The sequence below is a fragment of the Clarias gariepinus genome, chromosome 9 (genome assembly GCF_024256425.1).
Source record: "Clarias gariepinus isolate MV-2021 ecotype Netherlands chromosome 9, CGAR_prim_01v2, whole genome shotgun sequence".
In the NCBI taxonomy this organism is placed as follows: Eukaryota; Metazoa; Chordata; class Actinopteri; order Siluriformes; family Clariidae; genus Clarias; species Clarias gariepinus.
The window spans coordinates 24,395,468-24,418,241 of NC_071108.1; the positions used below are offsets into that span (position 1 = coordinate 24,395,468).

Consider the following 22,774-nt stretch of genomic DNA (forward strand, 5'->3'; position numbering starts at 1 on the left):
CTGTTAAAGAACCCATACCTTTTGTTAAAATCAAACATGGTGGATGATAATAGATGAAAAAAATTATTTTTAATGTGGCTATTATTATTATTATTATTATTATTATTATTATAGGGCACTAGATATTTTCCTGTAGAAAATATCCTATATTTTTTTAGAGAAAGTATTTTACCTTTATAATAATGGTTTAGAAGCACTTACTTAGACATTGATTAAAAGTACGGTTTGATTTTGAATATAAGGATTATTTTATATTATTATATATTTTATATTATTTTATATTATTATATTATTATATATTTTATATTATTATATATTTATAAGGCTTTATACCTTTGTGTATTTGGGTTTCTGTGGGTACCAGTTGCAGTACAGTGGTAACAAATATAGTTTTTTTGTATAATTTTGTTTGTCAAAGCAATACATTTAAAATACTGACATTCAATTATTTTTGATTTGCTTTATACTGTATGTTTCAATCCTAATTTAGTAGTCTTTCTTATTTGCTGGTTTTGTCATTAAGCAGCTTGTGTTGTTGTTCTGGCAAAGAGAAATGAAACACTTAAATGAACACATTCTTTTTAATGCTCAAATGTATTTTCGTAGCAGGCCACAGTTGCTTTGACTAATGGAATACATTTCACACTTATGTAATGGAAGCATTTTTCTCTAAACCAGTGTAAAACTGCATTTTATAATTATAATAATGCCTGTTTTGCCAGCCGGTGAATTGCATTTTTATCAAATAAGAGCACCAGAGCTTAGCTCTACTTGTTGTTCACATAAACCAAAGGTCGGGGCAGCTAAAGAAGTAAAAAAAAAATCATGCAAATGTCAGTCAGATGTATTTAGTTAGTAGCAGGGTGAAGTAATCCATTTTACAACGCATATTCCAGGACAAGTCTGCAAAACAAGTGGGTTTGAGCAAAGTGGGTGGGTCTGAAAATAGTAACAGACTACAGTACTAACAGGGTGGGGGGGGGGGGGGATGTTGGAATTATGCCAGAAATGTATACCTACCCTTACATCAAAACAGAAAACACATTTTAAAAAACACAACTGACAGCACTACCATTCACACGATAGTGTACAGTACATGGAATATATATATATATATATATATATATATATATATATATATATATATATATATAATAAAGATTACAGAACGAATATTAATGATCTATTATGGAAATTAAGCTGAAAGAACTGGGTTTTTAGAATAATGCTTGCATTGGGCCTGTTTTTATACTTGTTTATTATTGTTACTTTGTAAGGGATTTTTACTGGCTAATTGTAGTAGATATGCAGATTCTCTGAATTCATTTGTATTTGTGATTTCTTGTGCAGGATTATTGTGATGACAACCCAATATCTGACTCCTGCACTTCACAAGAACTTCTCAGATGCAGACTTTGATTTTAAGGTAAAGAATTTATGAATTTCTGTCCATTTTACTTCTTTTACTAAATTCCTTTTAGTTATTTATGTTTAAACAGACACACCCTGGTGTTGATACACCAAATGATAGCATGTGTAATATTTATAATGCAATTGGATGATGACCGCTTATAGCTAATGAAATTATAATATTTTCTAAGATCAATCAAAAAATTATTTACAATATAGAAATTCTGAAAAATTATGTTACTGTACTTGTATGTTACTGGTGATCAGCACAGCTTAAAGACCAGGTTGCTTTGATAGCAGCCTTCAGCATGTCAGTAATGCTGGGTCAGGTGTTTCTCATCTTCCTCTTAACAATACCCTACAGATTCTCTATAAAGTTTAGGTCAGGCAAGTTGGCTGGCCAGTCAAACATAGTAATATCACAATCAGCAAACAAGTCATGGGTAGTTTTGGCACTGTGGGCAGCAAAGAAAATGAAAAGGAAATTGGCATCTCCATAGTGCTTATCTGCAGATGGACACATGAAGTGCTCTAAAATCTCCTGGTAGATGGTTGCGACATGACACAACATAGTGAACCAACACCAGCAGATGACATAGCACTACAAATCTTGGAAACTTCACACTGGTAACTTTTATTCTGTGAATGCACTTTTTCTTCAGACTCTGGAACCTTGAATTCCAAAAGAAATGCAAAATTTAATTTAGTCTGAAAAGAAGACTTTGGCCCAGGTAAAATGCTTTTGATTTTACCTCTGGTTCAGAAGTGGCTTGATACTAGGAAGGCAACAGTTGTAGCTTGTTTCCGGAAGACATCTGGCTCTTGCTGCACTGGTTCCAGCCTCACTCCATCCTCGTGAAGCTGTCTCAAGTTCTTAAATCAGCTTTGCTTGACAATTTTCTTAAGACTGTAGTCATTCCTATTGCTTATGCACTTTTTCCTAACAGACTTTTCCCTTTTAGTCATGAATATGCTTGGATATAGCACTCCAAGAACAACTAGCCCTTCTGTGGCTTACATTTCTTGTGGAGAGTGTCAATGATTGTTTTCTGGTCAACTGTCAGGTCCATTCATGCACTAAACTAAATCAAGAAATACTTGGTATTTATACTGTACCATTATAAATTTATTCAAACTTTAAATTATGAATTGTAATACTTCGAAATACTGGATTACAGCTGTAAGCCGTAATCATTGAAGTTATTATTCTAATAAATACGGGCTTTAATTCCCGTTGGAATTTAATCCAATTGAATTACGAGTATAATTCTTTCCAGGAGCGGGCTCGTATTCCAAAACACTCGTAAAAAAAAATTTATTATCCCATAAGAAATAATGGAAACTCAAATTATTCGTTCCACAGCCCAAAAAAATAAACACATAAAAATTATTAGCACAAAATATAAAAGTAAAAATAAAACAAATTTACCTGCATTTTACCTGCATTTTCCCTTTAAAAAAAAAGTTAAAAGAAATCCCGACAGATAAGTGTTTCTGTTCAAGTGTTTCACGCTCTGTGTGTGTGTGTGTGTGTGTGTGTGTGTGTGTGTGTGTGTGTGTGTGTGTGTGTGTGTGAGAAGACCCTCCCATCCTGAGAGAGAGTGTATGAACCGGCTCGGTGTCAACTTAATGGACCTGAGGGAGAAAATGAATTTTTGGATTTTTAACCTTCTAATGAGACTTTATTACACAGTAAACCTTTCTTATTTAAATTTCACATGAACACACATTAACAGAAAGACTGTTTTGTCCGAAAAATTGGCAAGGAACATCACTAATGACACTCATGTAAGCGCATACTAACGGAATCACTGCTGTAAAGTAAAACAAACAAACAAATTAACCTGCACTTTATCTTTGAAAAGAATCACAACAAAGCAGTGTTTCTGTGTAGAACAGAGTGTGAGCACACCCTCGCTTCTTCACACACACAAACACACACTCTAAACGCGCGTGCACGTGAAAGAGAGAGAGAGAAAGAGAGTGTGTGACCCCACCCCCGCCCCACCAATGCGTTATACGTGATACTCGGTGCTCGTAAACCAAGACTTGTTCGTTTTCCAAATCTAAATTAATTAAAAATCTTTGCTCGTCTTGCGGAACACTCGCAAACCGCGTTACTCGTAGTGTCAGAAGCTAGTGAATGTTTTGAGGCACCAAAACATGCTACTGCCTTCTCAGTGAGAAAAATGTTGTCCTGTGTATTTTGACCAATTAGAATGTGTGATTCTCAACTGTGATTTGTCATTCTCCATTGACGTCTTTAGTTAAGAATTATATTGCAACTGCCTTTCGAACAGACTCGCTTTGTGACAAAAACGCAGTAGACAAAATACGTTGTGACCTTTGCACGTTAATGTTGTTCGTGAGCAACAATTGAATAACAGATGGAAGCTTATTATGCTAAGGTCATAATAACATTAATAAATTATCTTGCTGTTTTCTTGATTTAAAAATGTTGAAGGTGCACACAAGAAATGTAAGAGGTTCAAGCAGACGCTTACCTCAAAAGATAGCTATTTCCTATGACACAGATACAGTAAATAGAAATTGCATCCAGCAATTATTCAGCCTTTTTGATGTTGCATGGTCTGTGCATCAGCAGCTTCATTCTCAGCCTTAAGAGAAGAGCTGTCGTCTGTTACATAATAGAAGAATGTTCATTTTATTTGGTGCACCAAAACATTCATTGATTTACATAGAAATTTGATACTGGAAGAGTTTAGTTCTGTCAACAGTTTTGGGCAGCTCCAGCAGGCAATGAAAAATGAATGCATTCTTTTGATAAAATTATACAAAATCACTATGAGACAGGCACAGTATGGTGGGTGTGGCGACATAATCTACAGAAAATGCAATCATGAATATAATAAAGTTTAGATATTAACAAGGAAACATTCAGCAGACCCTTTGCTTACATTCATAAGCTTTAAAGCGACTGGATTCTATAGTTGAAATAAGTAGTGATTATGAGGTGGTTACATCATCAGAAGCTAAAAACCTGACGCTGAGAATAGGTTGTGGCTTAAAATACCAGAATTGTATGCTATAAAATTTATCTTTAAGCCTAATAAAATTGGGATCAGATTAAAGAAATAATATATAAAAATAATATTAAAGTTATATTGCATAGCTTATCTTCCAGACCTTGCCTTTATCACAAAGATCTACAGTATAATATGAGCACTACAAGAGAACCCAGAACATTTCTATTGTTAAAAAAGACCCAGTAATTTACATATGATTTACATCATGTACCAGTTGGGTATTTAGAGATGTTTTATGGAATTAACTACAGACTAAAACACTGAACTGGTGGTGAACATAAGTTTTGCTAATGGGGTAGAGTATGCTGATAATAAATCCGTCACTGCACCAGGACAACGTAATTATTCAAAAAACATGTACTACAAAAACTAATGAGGACAACTTTAAAAATAATCTAGTATACGTTAGCCTACAGTAGCTATGGACTACTTGCCAGACAGTATTGCTGTTATTTGCGGCCTTTTGTTCTTGGCTCATATTCCCAGACCTAACGACCTTTACTATTTAATGTAGGAACTCCAAGGTTTGGAGAATGTTCATTATTACTCATTAAGCCAGTAAAGGTAAAAGCTGGAGTATACACAAATAAGCCCCAACATTAACAGATTTGTACTTATTTGTAATCATGGACACAATCATGGACAGTCAAGGTTCATCTCTGGATCTCTGTGGGGAGCAAAGGTTAACCCAATCTGTTCAATCCCGCAAGTAAATCCTTTGTAGTCCAAATTGAAAAAATCAATGCTGGTTATGATGGAAAGATATCAGAACACCCAGTGCATTAGAGCCTGCCATGTATGGGGCCTAGCAAGCTGAAAGTTTAAGGGTTTGATCCAGCATCCAAATTGTCCAATCTGCAGAGACCTCACCCTGCAACCCAGAGCACACAAAGGACCTTCCAATAATGACATCACTGCCAGACACTACGGCACACACAGAGGTCTTGGAGTAATGCCTCGAGGGGTTAGAGCTGCCTCGGTGATACTGTACAAGGGAAACCTAAACAATACTGGATTTAATGATTTGTATTTTAATATTACAGTTGGTTGGTGTATATAAAGTACATGATGTATACTGTATAAATGGCCAGTGCTTAGTAAAAGAAAAGCTTGATTTGTGAAAGATCTACATCAAAATGTTTCACTGGTTTTGTTTTATAGAGCAGAAACCAGAACTTAACTTGCAATGAACGTAAGGTCAATGGCACTTGAAATAATCAGGGATGCAGTAATAATCTGATAAAAGTCCTTTGTGAAATCATTGGTCAAGGGAGCAGAAGTTTCATTCAAAATGCTGCGGTGTAATTGGATGAGGCACCTGTGAATTGTTCTGTATATTACTCTCTCTGTCTCGTAGCTTGGTATCCAGAACCAATACATTATGCTAAAGTACGAAGACTGTGATGACTATGTCTGTATGTTTTTTTTGTTTGTTTTTTTAGCTTTGGAACTCCTTCTTCAGTTTGGCTGTGCTATTTATTAGTCAGCCCAGTCTGCAGCTTGAGTCACTCAGTCAGGTCAAGAGGCAGCGAATAATGGACAAGTATAAAAATATTGACGCACAAATACACTTACAGACATAAACAGTAGACTTTCTACTATATAAAGTACCAGGTGTTTTATCAATGAATGCTGTTTGCTCTGTTCTACAGACATGGAGATTTAAGAGTGCAGATGGTGTATGAGCTATACAGTATGTGGCAAAAGCTAGGTGAGAACATTTTCTTTATTGCACATATCCCAGCCTTCCTCTTTTATCAGATTTAGTTACTGACATGGCAGGCTTGGTTATATAATCTCTCTCTCTTCTTTCTTTCAGGTGATAATAAGCCTCACTTTACCCCTGGTATGATGGGTCCATTCTTGGGAGTAACTCTGGTACCTCAGACCGAGGTCAGAAATGTTATGATTCCCATTTTCCATGACATGATGGACTGGGAACAGCGCAAGAATGGCAACTTCAAACAGGTCGAATACCAAATAACACAATCTTTACATAAAGTTACAAAATTTATCTTAATTGAACCGAGAATACATTTTCACTTTGTGTTTTAAGTTTAAATAATCTCTTACCATAAATCAGATTTAGATTAATTTGCAATAAACAGTATTTCTTCTAAGAGAGGCTTGTGTTGTGTATGTTCATGCTTTGTGAAGGTGGAGGCTGAGTTGATGGATAAATTAGACAGCATGATAGCAGATGGCAAAGGAGAGGAAAACCACAGAGAACTTTTTGGATTATTGTAAGTCCTGACACACCTAAACGCTCATACTATTGTTATGTACAGAGATTATGCTCAGTGTGGTGCGAATGTCTGAGACAACTAATGGAAAACTTTTATTTGCATTTTTTTTCTCCTTGAACACAACAATTGTCATTAAAATGATATTATCAGTTACAATTTATGTAAATGAAAGGTAAAATCTTATAAATCCTCGAATGAATTTCTAAGTTGCTTAGTATTTGGTATGCCTCTTTATGTGGTTTAGCATGTGCGCTGACATGGAACCCTGTCTCTGCCTAAAACCTACAGTAATGATCCATGCGAGACTTACTGTAATCATTCAGTTCTAACTTGTATTTCATTGTAAGACATACAACTTAATGACAATATTTTTTTAAATGCTTAAAACAATTCTAATGTGGTCTCAGACTTTCGTCCCTACTGTATATAAAATCTGCTTCCTGTTTCCGATTTGCTATACTTTGTGATAACACTGCTCCTGCTAGGTTATGGGATTTTTAAGCAAATCATCCTCAATGTATAAAAACACACTGATCAGCCATACTATTAACACCAAATAACATTAGCACATTAACATTGATTATCAATTATAAACTGTGTTGGGGGACATTACTTTTTAAAGTAACTAATTACATTACAGAATTACTGTCATTAAAAAGTAATCAGTTACATTACAGCGGTACCTTCTGATAAAAGTAACTAGTTCGAGTACTTCTCCATTGCAGAAAATGAAAACTTTCCTTTCTGATTCCTCATGCATGTTGTTTTAGTCAAGACCTTTATAATTATTCTACCATCATCACTCAGCGAAGTTTGGCTTATAATCAGTTAACTACTAATACCCCTATCTCACCTATGTGGTTTTGCGCGGTGGCCATAAGATACGGTTCACGATGACTCACCGTGAGTTTTGCCGCTGTGATTAGGTTTCCATCTTTCCGCATCAGTCCTCGTATAGTCAAACCACATAGGTTAAGATAGGTGTATAACAGCAGAAATAACAGAGGGGGTGGGTTATCGCGTTTCACCCAACACTGATTATAAAAACGGTAAACTAGTGACAAGATCATGGGCAGCTAGTGCTTACCCAGGGTATAAACACCAGGCCGTCTGTCCTGCTCTCACATAAAAGATAATGCAGCACAAATTGCTGAAAATGTGGATGCTAGCCTTGATTGATAGAAAGGCACCAGAACACCCAGTGCACCACAACCTACCTGCAGGCAAAGAGTCCAAGAATGTGGATCCAGCCTTTAAATTCCCCCCAGAGCCCTATCAATTTGAGCATCCATGGGATACTGGGGACAAACAAGTCCAATCCATTGGAGGCCTCACCCTGCAACCCACATCACTCAAGGGATCTGCCGCTGACGTTGTGTGTCTAGAGCTAAAACTAGGGGAACCTACACAGTCATGGGCATATTGTCATGGCTGATCAGTATATAAATAAAATCACAAGATTACTCGAGAGTGAACAAAACAGAATGCATGTTATATTTACTTATATAAATAGGATATAATATTTTCTTTGTGACTGGATTAAAATTACAGCATGTTTCCATTTGCTATCTTTCCTACAGAACTCAGCTCTTTGGACCATACCCAAGGTATCATTTTATCTGCTAATCTCTAAAACATACAGTAAACTCAGTCAATCTCCTGAGCCTAACACACACACACACACATACACACTAGTAATACTAAAACTGCATTCTCTAAATCTTTTTTTTTTTTTTTCCCAGTCTGTTGGAGAAGATTGAGCAGGAGACATGGCGAGAGACAGGGGTGTCTTTCATTACTTCGGTCACACGTCTCATAGAGAGACTTCTTGATTACAGGTGTGTCAGTGGCAGATGATGTGAAAGCACAGGCAGCATGGTGGGTTATTGGTTAGCACTGTTGCCTTGCACCTCTAGGGTCTGGGTTCGATCCCCGCCTCGGGTCTGTGTGCATAGAGTTTGCATGTTCTCCCCGTGTTTGATGGGTTTCCTCTGGGTCCCACAGTCAAAAAACATGCAGATCAGGCTAATTGGTGTTGCTAAATTGCTCATAGTGTGGATGAGCGTATATATATATATATATATATATATATATATATGTGTGTGAGTGTGTGCCCTGTGATGGATTGGCACCCTGTCCTGGGTGCCTTATGCCTTTGTGCCCCCCCCCCCCCCCCCCCAAACCCTGTATAGACAATGACTGAGTGGGTGAGTGAGAGGGAAAGCACAGCTATCTATCACAGATACCTTTCATGCTGTAGGTATGAGTATCTGAAGATCATTATATAATCAGTTATATAAACCCAGCCAAACAGCACAAATTTCAGAAATGAAGACAAATAATCAAACAGAACTTTATAGTTACATTTTATTTGCAGTACTTACAAATTACAATAATGAAAACTAGCCACTAGTGCAGCTCCAAGCAATTCCAACTGGCACCAGTATGTTTGAAATATCAGCCAGGTTCATTATTGTTTCAGTGGATAGAAGCTTCTGCTTTGTTGAGACGTGCATATGGGCTTTTTATTCAAACCAGACATTCCCAAATAGAACCCGTTCTTTTCCATTTAAAGGGGACAATCATATAATTTTGATTCATACACATTCACATTTCATACAAACTTAATTCTTTTGATTGTGTAAAGCTGCTTTGTGATGATGTAAATCGTTAAAAGCGCTATACAAATAAAATTGAATTGAATTAAATTGAAATTACCCCCAGAGATGCGCAGCCTCCAGGTTGGACTAAAATCACACTGTTTTCCATTGACTAATAAATGACGCGCCCGTTAAAACACATTGTACATGAAACTGCAATAGAGAAGCACAAGGTTTCTCTCAAGTTTCCATCAACAGTGTGTCAGAGGCTCTACAGGAGATTTTCGCACAAGCTGCCCTGTCCACTGAAAACTGTTTGTGTTAAATGAATAAACAGCACAATATTACAGTAAGAAATATTGATAAAAACATATTATTGAATGTTATTTGCTGCATCTTACGTTTTTTTTTTTGTTTTTTTTTTGTCATCTTAAACCAATCCGTGTGTATGGTATCATGTGCATACAGTATGTATGGGTTGTGTTTGAGAATAATGCACCATGATTAGTTGCGTATTGATGGTTAGTAAGATTCTTTCTCCCTAGGGAAAGTGTGAGAGGAGAAGAAGCAGAGAGTAAAAAGCTGGGAGCCAACATCATGGTAAAACATGCGTCACCTCATTACACACAATACATCTTAATATATTGTTTAGTGTTTTGTAATATTTTATGGTTTTATATTAGAATTACTAATGTAATAAAAATATGTGACAGTAAGAACAACGTCAAAGCACACACATAACTATAAAAAGCCAAATAAGTCAATGAAGACAAATTGCATGATAACAAATATTGTGACCCTACTAAGATTTAGTTTTACATTTTTACTTTTTAAATTTGAAAGGATGATTTGTTTTTTTTTTAAGTGTGAGATAACCAAAGAAGACATGTACATCCGCTACATTCACAAACTCTGTGAACTCCACCTGCAGGTGCATAACTACACAGGTATGGAGAAATTAAACCTGAAAGTGATTGAAAGTTTTTTAGAAAAACACCAATGTAGAGAGTCATTTTTTCTGCATTTGTTAGCGTATAGTTCATGTGATCCACAGAGGCTGCATTTACGTTGCTGTTGTATTGGGAGCTGCTGCAATGGTGTGAGCAGCCCCTGCGAGACCTCCTGCAGTACCCCGCTCAAAGTCAGTGGCAGCGCAAAGAGGCCCTCAGCAGAAAGATACTGCATTACTTCAACAAGGGCAAGGCATGTTCAACACACACACACACATTTTCACACATATGAGCTGTCTCCTAAAAGCTGATCTATTCTTTTGCGTAAAGACTACACCATACTGCAGGTCTCACGCAGCCACATACCCTATGTGTACCCAAGGCGTAGCCTGACATGCAACTACTTTCCTTTCAGTCAATACATTTGACTCTTAACAGACAGCAGGTGTGTTTACATGGACCCTAATATTCCACTAATAATACTGTAGCTCCAATGGAATAAAAATGCATCATGTAAACATTTCAGTCAGAACAGTCTAACACCAATTAGAAATAATTTGAATTTCTAAACTTTTGTTAATCTATTTACTGGGTAAATATTAGCCATGTGAACACTTGATCAGATTGTTTCTCTCCTGTTGGAATAGATACACCATACACTTTTTCTGCGCATGTTTTCCCCATGTGGGGGTAACATCACAGTAGGTTGCATGACTTGTTTCCGAGAGAGGAATATTTTGCTTTTATTACTGAACCGTAAACTCAGTAAGAACCTATCTCCAACTTGTCTATATTTCAGACTTTCATTCGCTTGGTTTGGTTTGACAAAAGTCACATAGCATATGTAGTAAAGCATGTAACCAATCAGATGTAAAGATGTAAAGCCAAAACTAATCTCAAAGTTAGGTTTTTTTTTTCCTTCAGTATGTATTTCAAATGGATTAAGCTCTTTACAACAGGTAGAATCACTTGGCACAAGTCGCCACCATTTACACAGTTAGGTTGGAATCTCCACTTGGAATGATTTCAATAACATTGAGGAAATATTGTACATATAAATGTAGCTAATGTTGACTATCCATTGACATGTTCGGGAACTCACAGCCCATTTTCTGCTAGTCTACAAGTGTCAATGTGGTTGTTTGTGATTTTCTTGTAATAATGTTAAGAGAGTTAGACTAATCGGAACTACAAATTAAAATTGCACTTTCAAGGGTGAGGGTTCGATTCCCGACTGTGTGCATGAAGTTTGCATGTTCGCCCCGTACTTGATGAGTTTCCCTCAACCACAGTCCAAAGACATACAAATTCAGCTAATTGGTGTGCCTGTAGAGTATGAATGAGTGTGGAGTGTATGTAAGTACTGTATGCCCTGCGATGGATTGGCACCCCATCCATGTTGTGCCCCACCTTGTTCCCTAATTTTCCTGAGATAGGCTCCAGGCTCCCCATGGCCATGTAGCTAACTGATCCCAAGCGAATAGCAAATGTGTTCCACTAATTTTCTTATCTATACCTTATCTGTGTGTGTGTGTGTAGTGTTGGGAGTATGGGATTTCTCTGTGCAGAGAACTGGCGCTTCAGTATGAAATGTTGTACGATTACCACAGCCTGAGCTGGATACGGGTGAGTGTGTTTATACAGCGTGTGCCATTCCTATACGGAACTCTAAGAGTCGTTAACGCATTTGTACATTTTCCTGTTTCAGAAAATGGAGGCCAGTTTTTATGACAACATCGTTGAGCAGCAGCGCCTGGAACCCGAGTTTTTTAGAATGGGCTTTTATGGGCGCAAGTTTCCCTTTTTCTTGCGGGTGAGTTTATTTTTGCAACCGAATCATTTAAAAAAAAAAAAAAAGTGTGACTGTAAAGTTAATTGAGGTTAAAGTTAACAGTACATTTGTGTGTGTACCCGGCTGTATGTGTGCTAGAATAAGGAGTTTGTGTGTAGAGGCTATGACTACGAGCGCTTAGAGGACTTTCAGCAGAGGATGCTCACCGAGTTCCCACAAGCTCTTGTTCTCCAACACCCTAACCAACCAGATGACAGCATTCAGCAGAGTGATGCACAATGTACTGTACTCAGTCTAAGAATCATGTACTGGTTCAAAAGGTGGTAAAAGTATTGTACTGTATGTGTGTGGATAGGTTTTACATACATACTGTACTGTAGGTTTCATGCTATTAATAAGTGCATATACTGTATGTTTTTATAGAGGCTCTTTTATGGATTGGTGTTTTATTATACGTTTAGATCTTCAGATTTATGCTGTAACGCCAGTGTCAGAACTCTCTGATGGGCCAATGATGGACAGGGTGCCTGAACGAATCAAGAGTTTCTACCGCATTAACAACGTCTCACGCTTCTACTACGACCGGCCCTTACACAAGGGGCCCAAAGACAGAGAAAACGAGTTCAGGGTGAATATACAGATGTAATAAATAGCTATTTTCATTGAAAATTTTCAAAACAATTTGAGCAATAAACAGTGCTGTGTGTGAACTGCAGAGCTTGTGGATTGAGAGGACCACTCTGGTTCTGTGCCGTCCCTTGCCGGGGATTTCACGCTGGTTTGAGGTGAAAAGAAGGGAGGTGGTGAGTGAAGAAATTTTTACTCTCAGGAAAATTACACCATACAGTAGCAATAACATTATAGTCAGTACAAAAGAGAATATTGAACAGGAGAGAATATTAAATATTTGCACCAATGCACTCTAAAAATGTTTTTCAGGTGGAGGTTAGTCCCCTGGAGAACGCCATATATGTTGTGGAGAATAAGAACCAGGAGCTACGCTCTTTGATCAGCCAGTATCAGCAGCGGCATCACCACAGCAATGTCAATTTGCTCAGCATGTCTCTGAATGGCACGATCGATGCAGCTGTGAATGGAGGGATAGCAAGATATCAGGAGGTGCCTCTCACACTATTAAGCACAAACGTCATTCGCATTTCATATGCCCTAGTTGTGTCTGTTATAGAGTAAAGGTTTTCAAGTGCTATACACTATGTAGCTAACAAATAGGCTATCAAATACATGGGGTTTTTCCATATTCCATTCCATGTTTAGTCCTCCTTTGCTTCTCTTCTGGGAAGGCTCTCTGAATAATTTAAAGCATGGCTGTGGGGATTTGCCCATTCGTCCACGGGAGTATTTATGACATAAAATAATAAAACCTGTCACGCAGTGTTTAAATTTATCCAAAAAATTGTTCAGTGAGGTTGATGTCAGAGCTCTGTGCTGACCCTTCGAGTTCTCCAACCCTGATTTTGGAAATCCCTGTCTTCACGTAGCCCACAAAGGATCCGTGATTGTGGATCATGTTTAAGCCCTTTCAGTTAAAGTAAAGGGAGAGCATAATGCTACAGCATGCGCAGAACTCCTATACGATTGTGTGGCTTTGTAGCAGTCTAATGTACTGTAAATAAATTCTTCCATTACTAAATCTGCGGAATGTACTACAAAGATTAAGTTCCTACAACAGCAAACTTTACATTCCTGTTATACCGTAAAATCTGCCATGATCATTTAAGCAGTATCACAAGAGAGGGAGTACTGTTGTGTTGGAATATCAGCAAAATTGTGATGCGGCTGTACTGAATATGCAGTTCTGATATTCAGTACAACAGTACAGCCTCGAATGGGATATTGCTTTTTTACATCAGTTCCACAAACACCATTTTTTATCAACAGATTATAATGTGTTTCTTTATTTAACCAGTTTTTTGGCTCCGCCCAGTTATGCCTTTTCTCATGTAGTGGAACTAACTGGACAGTTACAAACCAGCATTTAGTGTAATGAACAGTGGTCAAAGTAGTTTTAAATTCTTGCTAAGTATTATGTGGCCAAAAGGTAAGTGGATAAAACATGAAGGGAGGGGGGCGGGGTCCTTTAACTCTCGTACAGTGCAGGTCTCTTTACGTCTCCACTTATTCTGCCTCAGTTGTTCCAGGGTTAAATCAAAGTTGGTGTAAAATGGAAAGCTAAAACACTATGTAGTTTGTTGAATCCCTTGGCCCACACAGCAAGTTAACGATTATTAGACCACCTATGAAGCAGACTGATACATAAAGTTAATTCCCCTAGTGCTGTTATGCTGTATATCAGCACTCATGAATGTCTCTCATCAAATCAGCTTACTCGGTTGGAACTCGTGCACATCTATGAAATAAGCTATGTCTTGTTACAGGAAATCACGAAGCACAAAGTTATCTGACCTTAGACTTTGTCATGGTCTTACCTTTTGAAATATAAGCTTCAGTTCTGGCTGTTACATAGATATAGGCTTACGTGATGTTGAATAAGCACATTAATATACATTTGTGAATTAAATTACATCAACTTCTCAGAACTGCTGTTTATATAAATATAGGATTTGTCAATCAGAATCAAAAACTCAACATCACTGTATTTATAATTATGTATGATAACATTTACAGGCATTTTTTGATAAAGACTACATCAGTAGCCACCCTGAAGAAATAGAGAGAATCAACCAGCTGAAAGAACTGATGCAGGAGCAGGTCAGTTCCACAGACGTATCACATTCATGTTTAGTTAAAATTAAATAAATGTTTAAGTTAATTCTGTAAAATTTGAATTTCGTTTTGTTTCTTTTCCATTTGTTTGTTTTTTCCAAAGGTTCACATTCTGGGAGTTGGCTTGGCTGTCCATGAGAAGCTGGTGCATCCGGAAATGCGTCCCCTTCACAAGAAGTTGGTGGATCAGTTTCACGTAATGAGAAGTGGTTTGTCTCACGTGAGTATTTATGCTGCTTTTCAGTACACTATGTTCTCTGCATAGAAATGAATCTGCTTTGATCAATGTATGTGCTTGCATTTTTCCCAGCAGGGTGTTGCTGCACTTGACAGGTTCTGTCCCTCAGGTATGAGGATCCTCCCACCAAGTCCAGAAAGTAACCGAATAATTCATAGACACAGGTGAGACACAAAGATATGCCAAAGGTAGTACGTGTGGTATACTTAACATGTATACAAAATACACTGAAGGGTTGCCTAATATGCGGCCTCATTCAACAATCATTTACAACATTCCTTTTGTTCTACGGAGTGTTCAAGTCAAACTGGGAATTGTGATGAAATTTCCTGGGAAATAGCCGCAGAAAAGCATTTAAATGGTCCCAATACAATTAAACAATTATTCACCAGCACCACTTGCACATTTTAGGAACTCTGGCTGGGAGTTATTGCCACATCTCCTGTACAGTCATTTGAACATGTTTGGGACCTTAAAGAAGTTCCTGGGAGGTTAGTGTTTCCAGAAAACGTTTTACCTTGATGGTATCCAAGCACTAGTGAAACACATACGTGCTTTAATATAGCAGGGGATTGTATAGAGAAATAAAGGTATTTTTTTTACTCTTACCTGTCTTCTCTTACTCTGCAGTCAAAAGTCCCAGTTTGACTTGAATGCCCTTTGCATTTCAATTGTTAGTCCTATTTGTTCTACTATATTGATTTGTTTAGATTTTTATTACCCATGTTTAATTTTCTCTCTCTGTTTTCAGCCCGTTTAGTCCTTTGGGGTCACTTCGTCTCCCCTCATCACACCCCTCCACCAATGAAGGTGGGCCTTTGATGATTTTGACAGATGGGCTGATGGATCAACAAGATGATTCTCCACTCATGCAGGTGAACATTTAAATTGTACATTATTTTTTCTATTATATGTATGCACAGATGCAGCATTTGTATGAAACCTTGCCCGTGTCTTTTATCTAGCCCAGCCCCTCATCCTCAAGCCTCAGCTCCATTCGCTCCTCTTCCTCACAGATGATAAACTCGGCCCCATCTAGTGCAAGAGGTAAAGATATACATATAGATTTTTTTTTTAATTATTATTAACATACAGACAACATATAGTTTTATGAAGATTATCCTAAAATCCTCTAGGTTAAGATACCTTTCTTTCTTTCTTTTTCATTGTCCTTTAATTCTGTCACATTGTGTCTATTTCATTTAGGATCACCCTCTCTCTCTGATAAAAATAAGAATTCACGGGAGCTGCTGATGTTGCTTCCTCATCACCGAGAAAGACCAAGTTCTATGTATTATGGCAACAATGAAAACGGACAGGTAAAAAAAAAAAAGACATGAAACAGTTTCACCTGTTAAAGATTTCATCATATATAGCATGTCTTAGGCAAGAAATAGTTTTAACTAATCTGTTCTTTTCTGGGGGTAATAAACTGCCTGGCCAAAAAAAAGTCGCACACGTACAAGATTTCAGGCATTCGCCCGTAGTATATTTCTGTGTATGTAAATGCCTTGCAATGGATTCTCACCCTGTGCTGTGTGTACCCCACCATACAGTAGGTTCCTTTAGCCTCTCTAACAAGTTGTTTTCTCATGTCCACAAAGCTGTTTAATACCCATCCTGTGAGTTCTCATCACATTGTGAATGTATGGAAATGCTCTTACATTCACTACTAAACATACCTGAGCTATAGTTTTAACTGTTGATTTTTTTTTTTTACCATCAACTTCAGCAAGTGTTTAAGTGATCTCCATTCAGGATGGTTTTCCGACCACATTTCTTCCATAAAGTTGACGGTTCAGCACTATCCTTCCAGCTTTCTATAATGTGCTGAAGGGTTCTTCCAGCAAGTTCAAATCTCCTCGCTTGATGAAGCTCAACAATATGACCCCTCTGTATTTTGATCTTATGAATATTATTTTAAATTAGCTGATATTTCTTATCATTATTTGAATAATGTTTCTAAAAATGTATGTATGCCCAGTTAAACAAGTGCTGTAGTGAAAAAAGACTAGGCTAAACATAGCTAATTGTTTTGGGTAGATACCTGCCATAACAAAAACCAAATCAATAGTGCTTTTAAACAAATATTATTTGTCAAAAAGGTTTATGATGGTGCTGCATCTGATGGAATGTGGAATGGAGACTCTTCGATTTCTAAAGCACTGTAACTTTACATATATAAAATGTATACAAACATATAATGGGTACAGATGGAATTTCAAGAGAGAGAAAGAGAGAATAAAACATGCTGTGCCAGGGACTAAAATCATCTTTTGTTAAGTACAAGTAGATTATGAAGTTTCCATCATAGTGTTTTAATGTTCATAAGTGAAATCATCCTATTTATACTATAAATTAATAATTAATCATCATTTATTATAGATTTGTTCTGTTGTTTGTGTTTGTAGAACAACCTTCAGCGCTCTGTGCTACAACAGCACAGCCCATGCAAACCATGCACTGATCCTCACCCAGGTCTCACCGATAGAGGTACATGCTGTGTGTGTGTGAGACATTTAGAGACATTTATACAATCTTTTCTCCTCTATTTAGCTTGCTGTGTATGGTTGATGTTTGTGTTCGGGGTCAGGGGTAGCTCAGTGGATAAGGCATTGGACTACGGTTCGGAAGATCCCAGGTTCAAACCCCACAACCACCAAGTTGCCACTGTTGGGCCCTTAAGCAAGGCTCTTAACCCCCCAACTGCTCAGATGTGTAATGAGATAAAAATGTAAGTCGCTCTGGATAAGAGCGTCTGCCAAATGACTAAATGTAAATGTAAATGTGTTACTCCCTCCAGGTGTTCCACCAGCCCCCAGCAATTGGCCTCTGGATGCAGAAGCTGGCTCATACATGCAAAACCCGGGTACACTAATAATGCCACATGGCTCTTCTCGCACCTTTCCACAGGGTAATGAACACACATACTGCAAAAAAGATATTATTAGCAGGCCAACTTCTATTGAAAATGCTCCGAATAATGCAGTATTTCTTATTAGTAATAAAAATTAATAATAAAATTTACATTTAAAATAAAAATTTTAATCTTATTAAAATGAACCAGCTTTTTTTTTTTTTTTTTTACCTATTTTTGGGCATTTAACTAAATTTATTCTTGAAATTATATACATAGATAGATACATTGATATACAGGTAGATAGAGAAATAGATAGAGAGAAAAAATTATATTTTGGTTCCGTATTTACATATGCTTATATTTTGTCTTTTGATGCAATGCAGGTCACTTCTTGATGCACTTTGACACATTCCAGCAGCACATGAGTGATGCCCCACCATCATTGCCTGCTCGCTCACTCAGAAAGGTAAGTGATGCTTCCTACTTTCTTTTTATATAAATGTGCACACTGAGAGAGCCAAACGTTCAAAACATTATCATATTAAGTTCCACTGAATGATGTAATGTGTAAATCACTTATCACAGTCACCAGATCTCAACTCAACTGAAAAACAGTTGTTTTTATCATTTAATTGGTTACATGCCTCTACAGTCCCTAACATATCAAAGAGTTCCATTCCCAAGAGCTCGTTCATAAGTCCAATTTGTTCATAAGTCCAACAAACATTGTCTAGTTACTCGGATACTAACATAATTGACTATACACAGTATAAAACTAACATAATATATGATTTTGTCCTTGTTCTTTAAAATCATGCCAATAATTGATCGATTCATCTTTTTACCTCACTCTATTCTCCCAATCATTTTCTGTTTTTTATTTCTATTGTTTTTGCTTGGCGCTGCTTTTACGCTTGCCTCCCGACTTTGCTTCCTGAGATGCATGCTGCACATGTAACAATGTATGTCAGATGTATGATTTAACGTTCGCGATTGAACATTGCAAACGCATGCTCGTATCTTTGAAATTTAACTCAGGTGTTTGTATGTAGGGGTCTTAATGTATTTGCCTAAGATTGTGGTTTATAGATGTCCAAAATAATAATTTAACACCTGGAGTGTTAAAAAATGTATGCACAATTCGGCAAAAGAAAAACTAGCAGTGGCAGGTAGTGCAGAAAATTTTGGGGGGAACGCAAACAAAATTAAACTTTTAATAATCGCCTGTAAATAGCCATAAGAATTGCTGGAAAAGCACAGAGTGTAAGCTCGGCTGCGATCACTTGACTGCTTTTTAATTAGAAGATCAGGTTGATCTGGTCCAAGCTCTTTTTTTCGTTCTTCATCCGATCAGCGTATTTTAGCAAAGAAGTTACAGAATTTTCTCTCATATTCAGCTGGCTTCTACGTCAGTCACTTCTCAATACATTATCTAACCATCTGCTGACTGTTAATAAGACTCGTTTAGAATGGTCCAATCACATGAGCCCAAATATTTAAAAACAATATTGATTCGCTAAAAACAAAAGTGGGTGGGTTCGGCGCGCACAGTGCCAAGGGTGCCAAGGATGATTAAAAAAAAATCCAATTAGAGCTCAGCCTCAAATCACATGCTTTTTAAAAACTTACGTGCCTACATAGACACGCGGTTGTCTGGCGCCCCACGTACACGAACACAAATGTAATACAGTTTAGATTTTTTTTTATTGTAAATAAATTATATTCAGAAATATAGCAGAATATTGTGACTAAATGACTTTATTTCATTATTAAAATAAATAATTGTAATGATAAATAATTACATGTTAAAGTAGCATTCTTCTCTGCCTAACTTTAAGGGGGCGACGCCCCAGCGCCTCTTACTGACCGGCCGCCACTGAAAACTAGTATAAATATTTTAATACAAATTTTATTGCTATACCTTATATATTGATGATATAATAATAATAATTATTATTATTATTATTATAGTATTATTGATATGATATTAATATATCATACTATTTTTCTTTTTCTGAAGTGTGGCTGACTGTATTTTTGCTGATTATGCTGATTTTTTTTTTTTTGTACAATTAAAATTATTTAATTTTTTTCCCCTTGCATCCACTCAGTCTCCTCTGCAGCCTATCCCAGGCTCTCCCACCAGCCCGGTGTCAGTTTTGGGTGGCAGTAACTCCACGCTTTCAGGTAGCGCCAGCAGTGGTGTCTCGTCCCTAAGCGAGAGTGTGCACAGCCATGCCGAAACACCGAGCCGTAATGAGGGTGTCATTCTGAACCGCCAAGACAATCCAATAGAAACTGCTCAGCTTCATTACTGGAGCCCCGATGATAACCTGAGCTCTCACTATCCGCATGTGCACTTCGGCGGTGTGACTGAACACATGCCCTACCCATCAGCCCCTAAGCATGGTCAGTATGCTCAAGGTCACTACGGAGCCTACAGCGCAGACAACGAGCCAGTGGAGACCCAGAGGCTGTGCCATTTGCGCCCGGCCGGTTTCAGTGCCATCCAAGAGCAGTATAATCACCACCATCTGCATGGCTCATTACGCCGAGCCGGAACTCCAACTGTGCCACCTAAACCTACCCAGAGAGAAGAGGAGGGGGCAGCACCACACCCGGTGCCCCTGCCTCGCAGAATATTCCCTCCTCACCGTGCCACCTGGGAGCAGGGCATCAGAGAGGAGCAAGAGGAGAACACAGGATGAAGACAAACCAGACAGTGGCAGAGGGTGTTTGAAAGAGAAAGATCCATCTGAGTGCTACAGTCTTCAACCATGTGTTAATCTGAACTGCATGTGCAGGTTATCCTGGTGATAGGAGGCTTTGTGTTGATGTTTCATCCTTATAGTTTACATGACAGCAGCCTCTAAACCAGGACTTGCCTTGCACTGCAGACTCTAGAGACCATCAGACCATGCTTCAGCTTGCAGTATATGCCTAAAAATCATAATCTGGTGTTAAAAATGTCTGTGAGCATGGTTTTTGTACCATTTTAAAAGAAAATCTATATTTTGTGAGTATAGTGAAGATATAATATAGACAATCCCTGTAGTCTCCTTGCTTAGTGTGGTCTTCTAAGTGACAAAAAGAAGAGGCCTTCTTCATTAAGTGCAATGCTTCGAAATGATAGCACACCCCGGTTTGACTGCATAATCATTCTTTCAGACTATGTAGATTCTAAAGATTTGAAAGAATTCTGAATGTTTCTGTCTGTACATATAGCATGGTCTAGAATATAGTCCTAATTACAGACAAAAATATATCATGAACTCTTGCTAGTAGTCTCAAAAAATCTGTTCTTAGCTTTAAAGTTTTTTTTTTTTTTTTTAAATAAAATGCTCCCCTATCCCTTGTACGTACCACAAATCTTTCCTTCCCATAGTTCTTGTGGATGAGTCCGACTACTTGGTGTAGTTGTAAGTAGCGTACGCTCTTGTATTGGCTACACAAGCACACAGACCTCTCATAAATACCTTCATTCAGGAAACTTTTGAATATGTCTTGATCGATTGTTCAGCATATAAACTAGCACTTAATACCTCTCATACCAACGTGGCACACAGACTGCTGATTACAGTAAATTGTAATCTAAAAGGCTTTCGATCTAATAATCATTTGAACTGGATGGGATTTTTAACCAGTTTTTCCTGGCGTACCTAACAAGGATGGTAAATACTACCTTAAAAAAAATTTTCCTAGATTATTTCTTTTACAATCAGTTGACTTCAAACCAAATTCTGTGTTTATTTTACAAGAACCCTGGAAAGATCCCCCTCCGGTACAACCCTATTCCTAATCAACATGCAGGTAACAGAAGCTCAGGTGCATTTTTGAGTATAAGATGCTAATGAGCATGGTGGCTACAGGGAAACCACACCAAAAACATACAATACACGCTATTACAATGTACATTCAGTCACTGTACATACGTAATAAACAGCCTGGCGATACATGCTTTTGAATAATCTCACATTTTCAAAGTTGTTGTGTCTTTGTTTTATGTACATAATCCAGAAGTGACATATAAAGATTATTGGAATTTCATATTTATACTGGGCAAATTACAATAGCTTGTGATTGTCTCATTTGATCTAGACTTGAGATATTAAGTCTAAAGGAAAAAAAATCATTTATACTCTTTTCAATGTGCCCTCTTGTACATATCGTGAATGCATGAATAAATAGTGTTACGAATTTGTTTCACTTTGTTTTTTATTAGTACATGATTACAGATGTGCGTACAAACCCAGTAGTTGCTTAAAACATGACTTATTTAGCAACAATCTTGTATTGCATGAAATAAATTGATCTATACATATTACTATACAACAATCACTATAAGTATGAAGTTCTGAATTTGGCTGGACAGAGTCAAAAAGACATCTGCAGTACTCTGGTGTCAGTTATTCAATCCATGCCTGCTTGATTGCTTCCTGAAGCTCATGTACAGAAGACAGTTACTTGATTGCTACTTCTTTAATATTGTCCAACAGTTTTCAAGTGGGTTTAGGTCTGGAAAAGACCCAGGCCATGTCTCCAAAAACTGAATATCAGTACCACAAAACCAGTTAATTATCTGTTCAGCAATATAGGCTAGAACTAATTAGGGAAATCACCTGTTTTATACACAGGGAGAACTTAAATTTCCAGTTTGTAGGTTTAGGTTTACATTCCTTACTGCCATAACTGCATTTTCTCTCAGTTGCATACTGACTAGTTAAAGATTTACAGGCTTTTCTTTAATGCGCAATGTGCTTTCTAATAATTATAGGATGTCCTTACAAATACATGCAAAAATAATAGATTAAAAAAAAAAAAAATTGCCAGGTTGAGAGATGCAGTGCTGAATGTTAAATTTAATAAAGTATTAAAGAGTGTTATAT

The 22,774-nt window shown here is 37.3% G+C and overlaps 1 protein-coding gene across 2 annotated transcripts in view; it reads left to right on the forward strand.

The window, feature by feature from the left end:
* LOC128530426 (dedicator of cytokinesis protein 3-like) overlaps positions 1-21,217 on the forward strand; it is a 78,879-nt gene extending 57,662 nt beyond the window's left edge. The window contains exons 29-54 of one of the 2 annotated variants that reach the window (XM_053504376.1): positions 1,351-1,426; positions 5,900-6,000; positions 6,110-6,168; positions 6,277-6,425; positions 6,615-6,700; positions 8,284-8,310; positions 8,446-8,541; positions 9,849-9,903; positions 10,169-10,250; positions 10,358-10,506; positions 11,793-11,879; positions 11,962-12,066; positions 12,184-12,325; positions 12,507-12,673; positions 12,762-12,848; positions 12,985-13,164; positions 14,692-14,775; positions 14,894-15,010; positions 15,101-15,192; positions 15,780-15,903; positions 15,994-16,075; positions 16,235-16,347; positions 17,440-17,521; positions 17,832-17,942; positions 18,272-18,354; positions 20,000-21,217. In XM_053504376.1, the coding sequence (XP_053360351.1) occupies positions 1,351-1,426; positions 5,900-6,000; positions 6,110-6,168; positions 6,277-6,425; positions 6,615-6,700; positions 8,284-8,310; positions 8,446-8,541; positions 9,849-9,903; positions 10,169-10,250; positions 10,358-10,506; positions 11,793-11,879; positions 11,962-12,066; positions 12,184-12,325; positions 12,507-12,673; positions 12,762-12,848; positions 12,985-13,164; positions 14,692-14,775; positions 14,894-15,010; positions 15,101-15,192; positions 15,780-15,903; positions 15,994-16,075; positions 16,235-16,347; positions 17,440-17,521; positions 17,832-17,942; positions 18,272-18,354; positions 20,000-20,596 (3,133 nt within the window). In that variant the 3' untranslated portion in view covers positions 20,597-21,217. The remainder of the gene's footprint in view (positions 1-1,350; positions 1,427-5,899; positions 6,001-6,109; positions 6,169-6,276; positions 6,426-6,614; positions 6,701-8,283; positions 8,311-8,445; positions 8,542-9,848; positions 9,904-10,168; positions 10,251-10,357; positions 10,507-11,792; positions 11,880-11,961; positions 12,067-12,183; positions 12,326-12,506; positions 12,674-12,761; positions 12,849-12,984; positions 13,165-14,691; positions 14,776-14,893; positions 15,011-15,100; positions 15,193-15,779; positions 15,904-15,993; positions 16,076-16,234; positions 16,348-17,439; positions 17,522-17,831; positions 17,943-18,271; positions 18,355-19,999) is intronic. The other variant, XM_053504378.1, reaches the window with a different exon arrangement.
* The last annotated feature ends 1,557 nt before the right edge of the window (positions 21,218-22,774 follow it).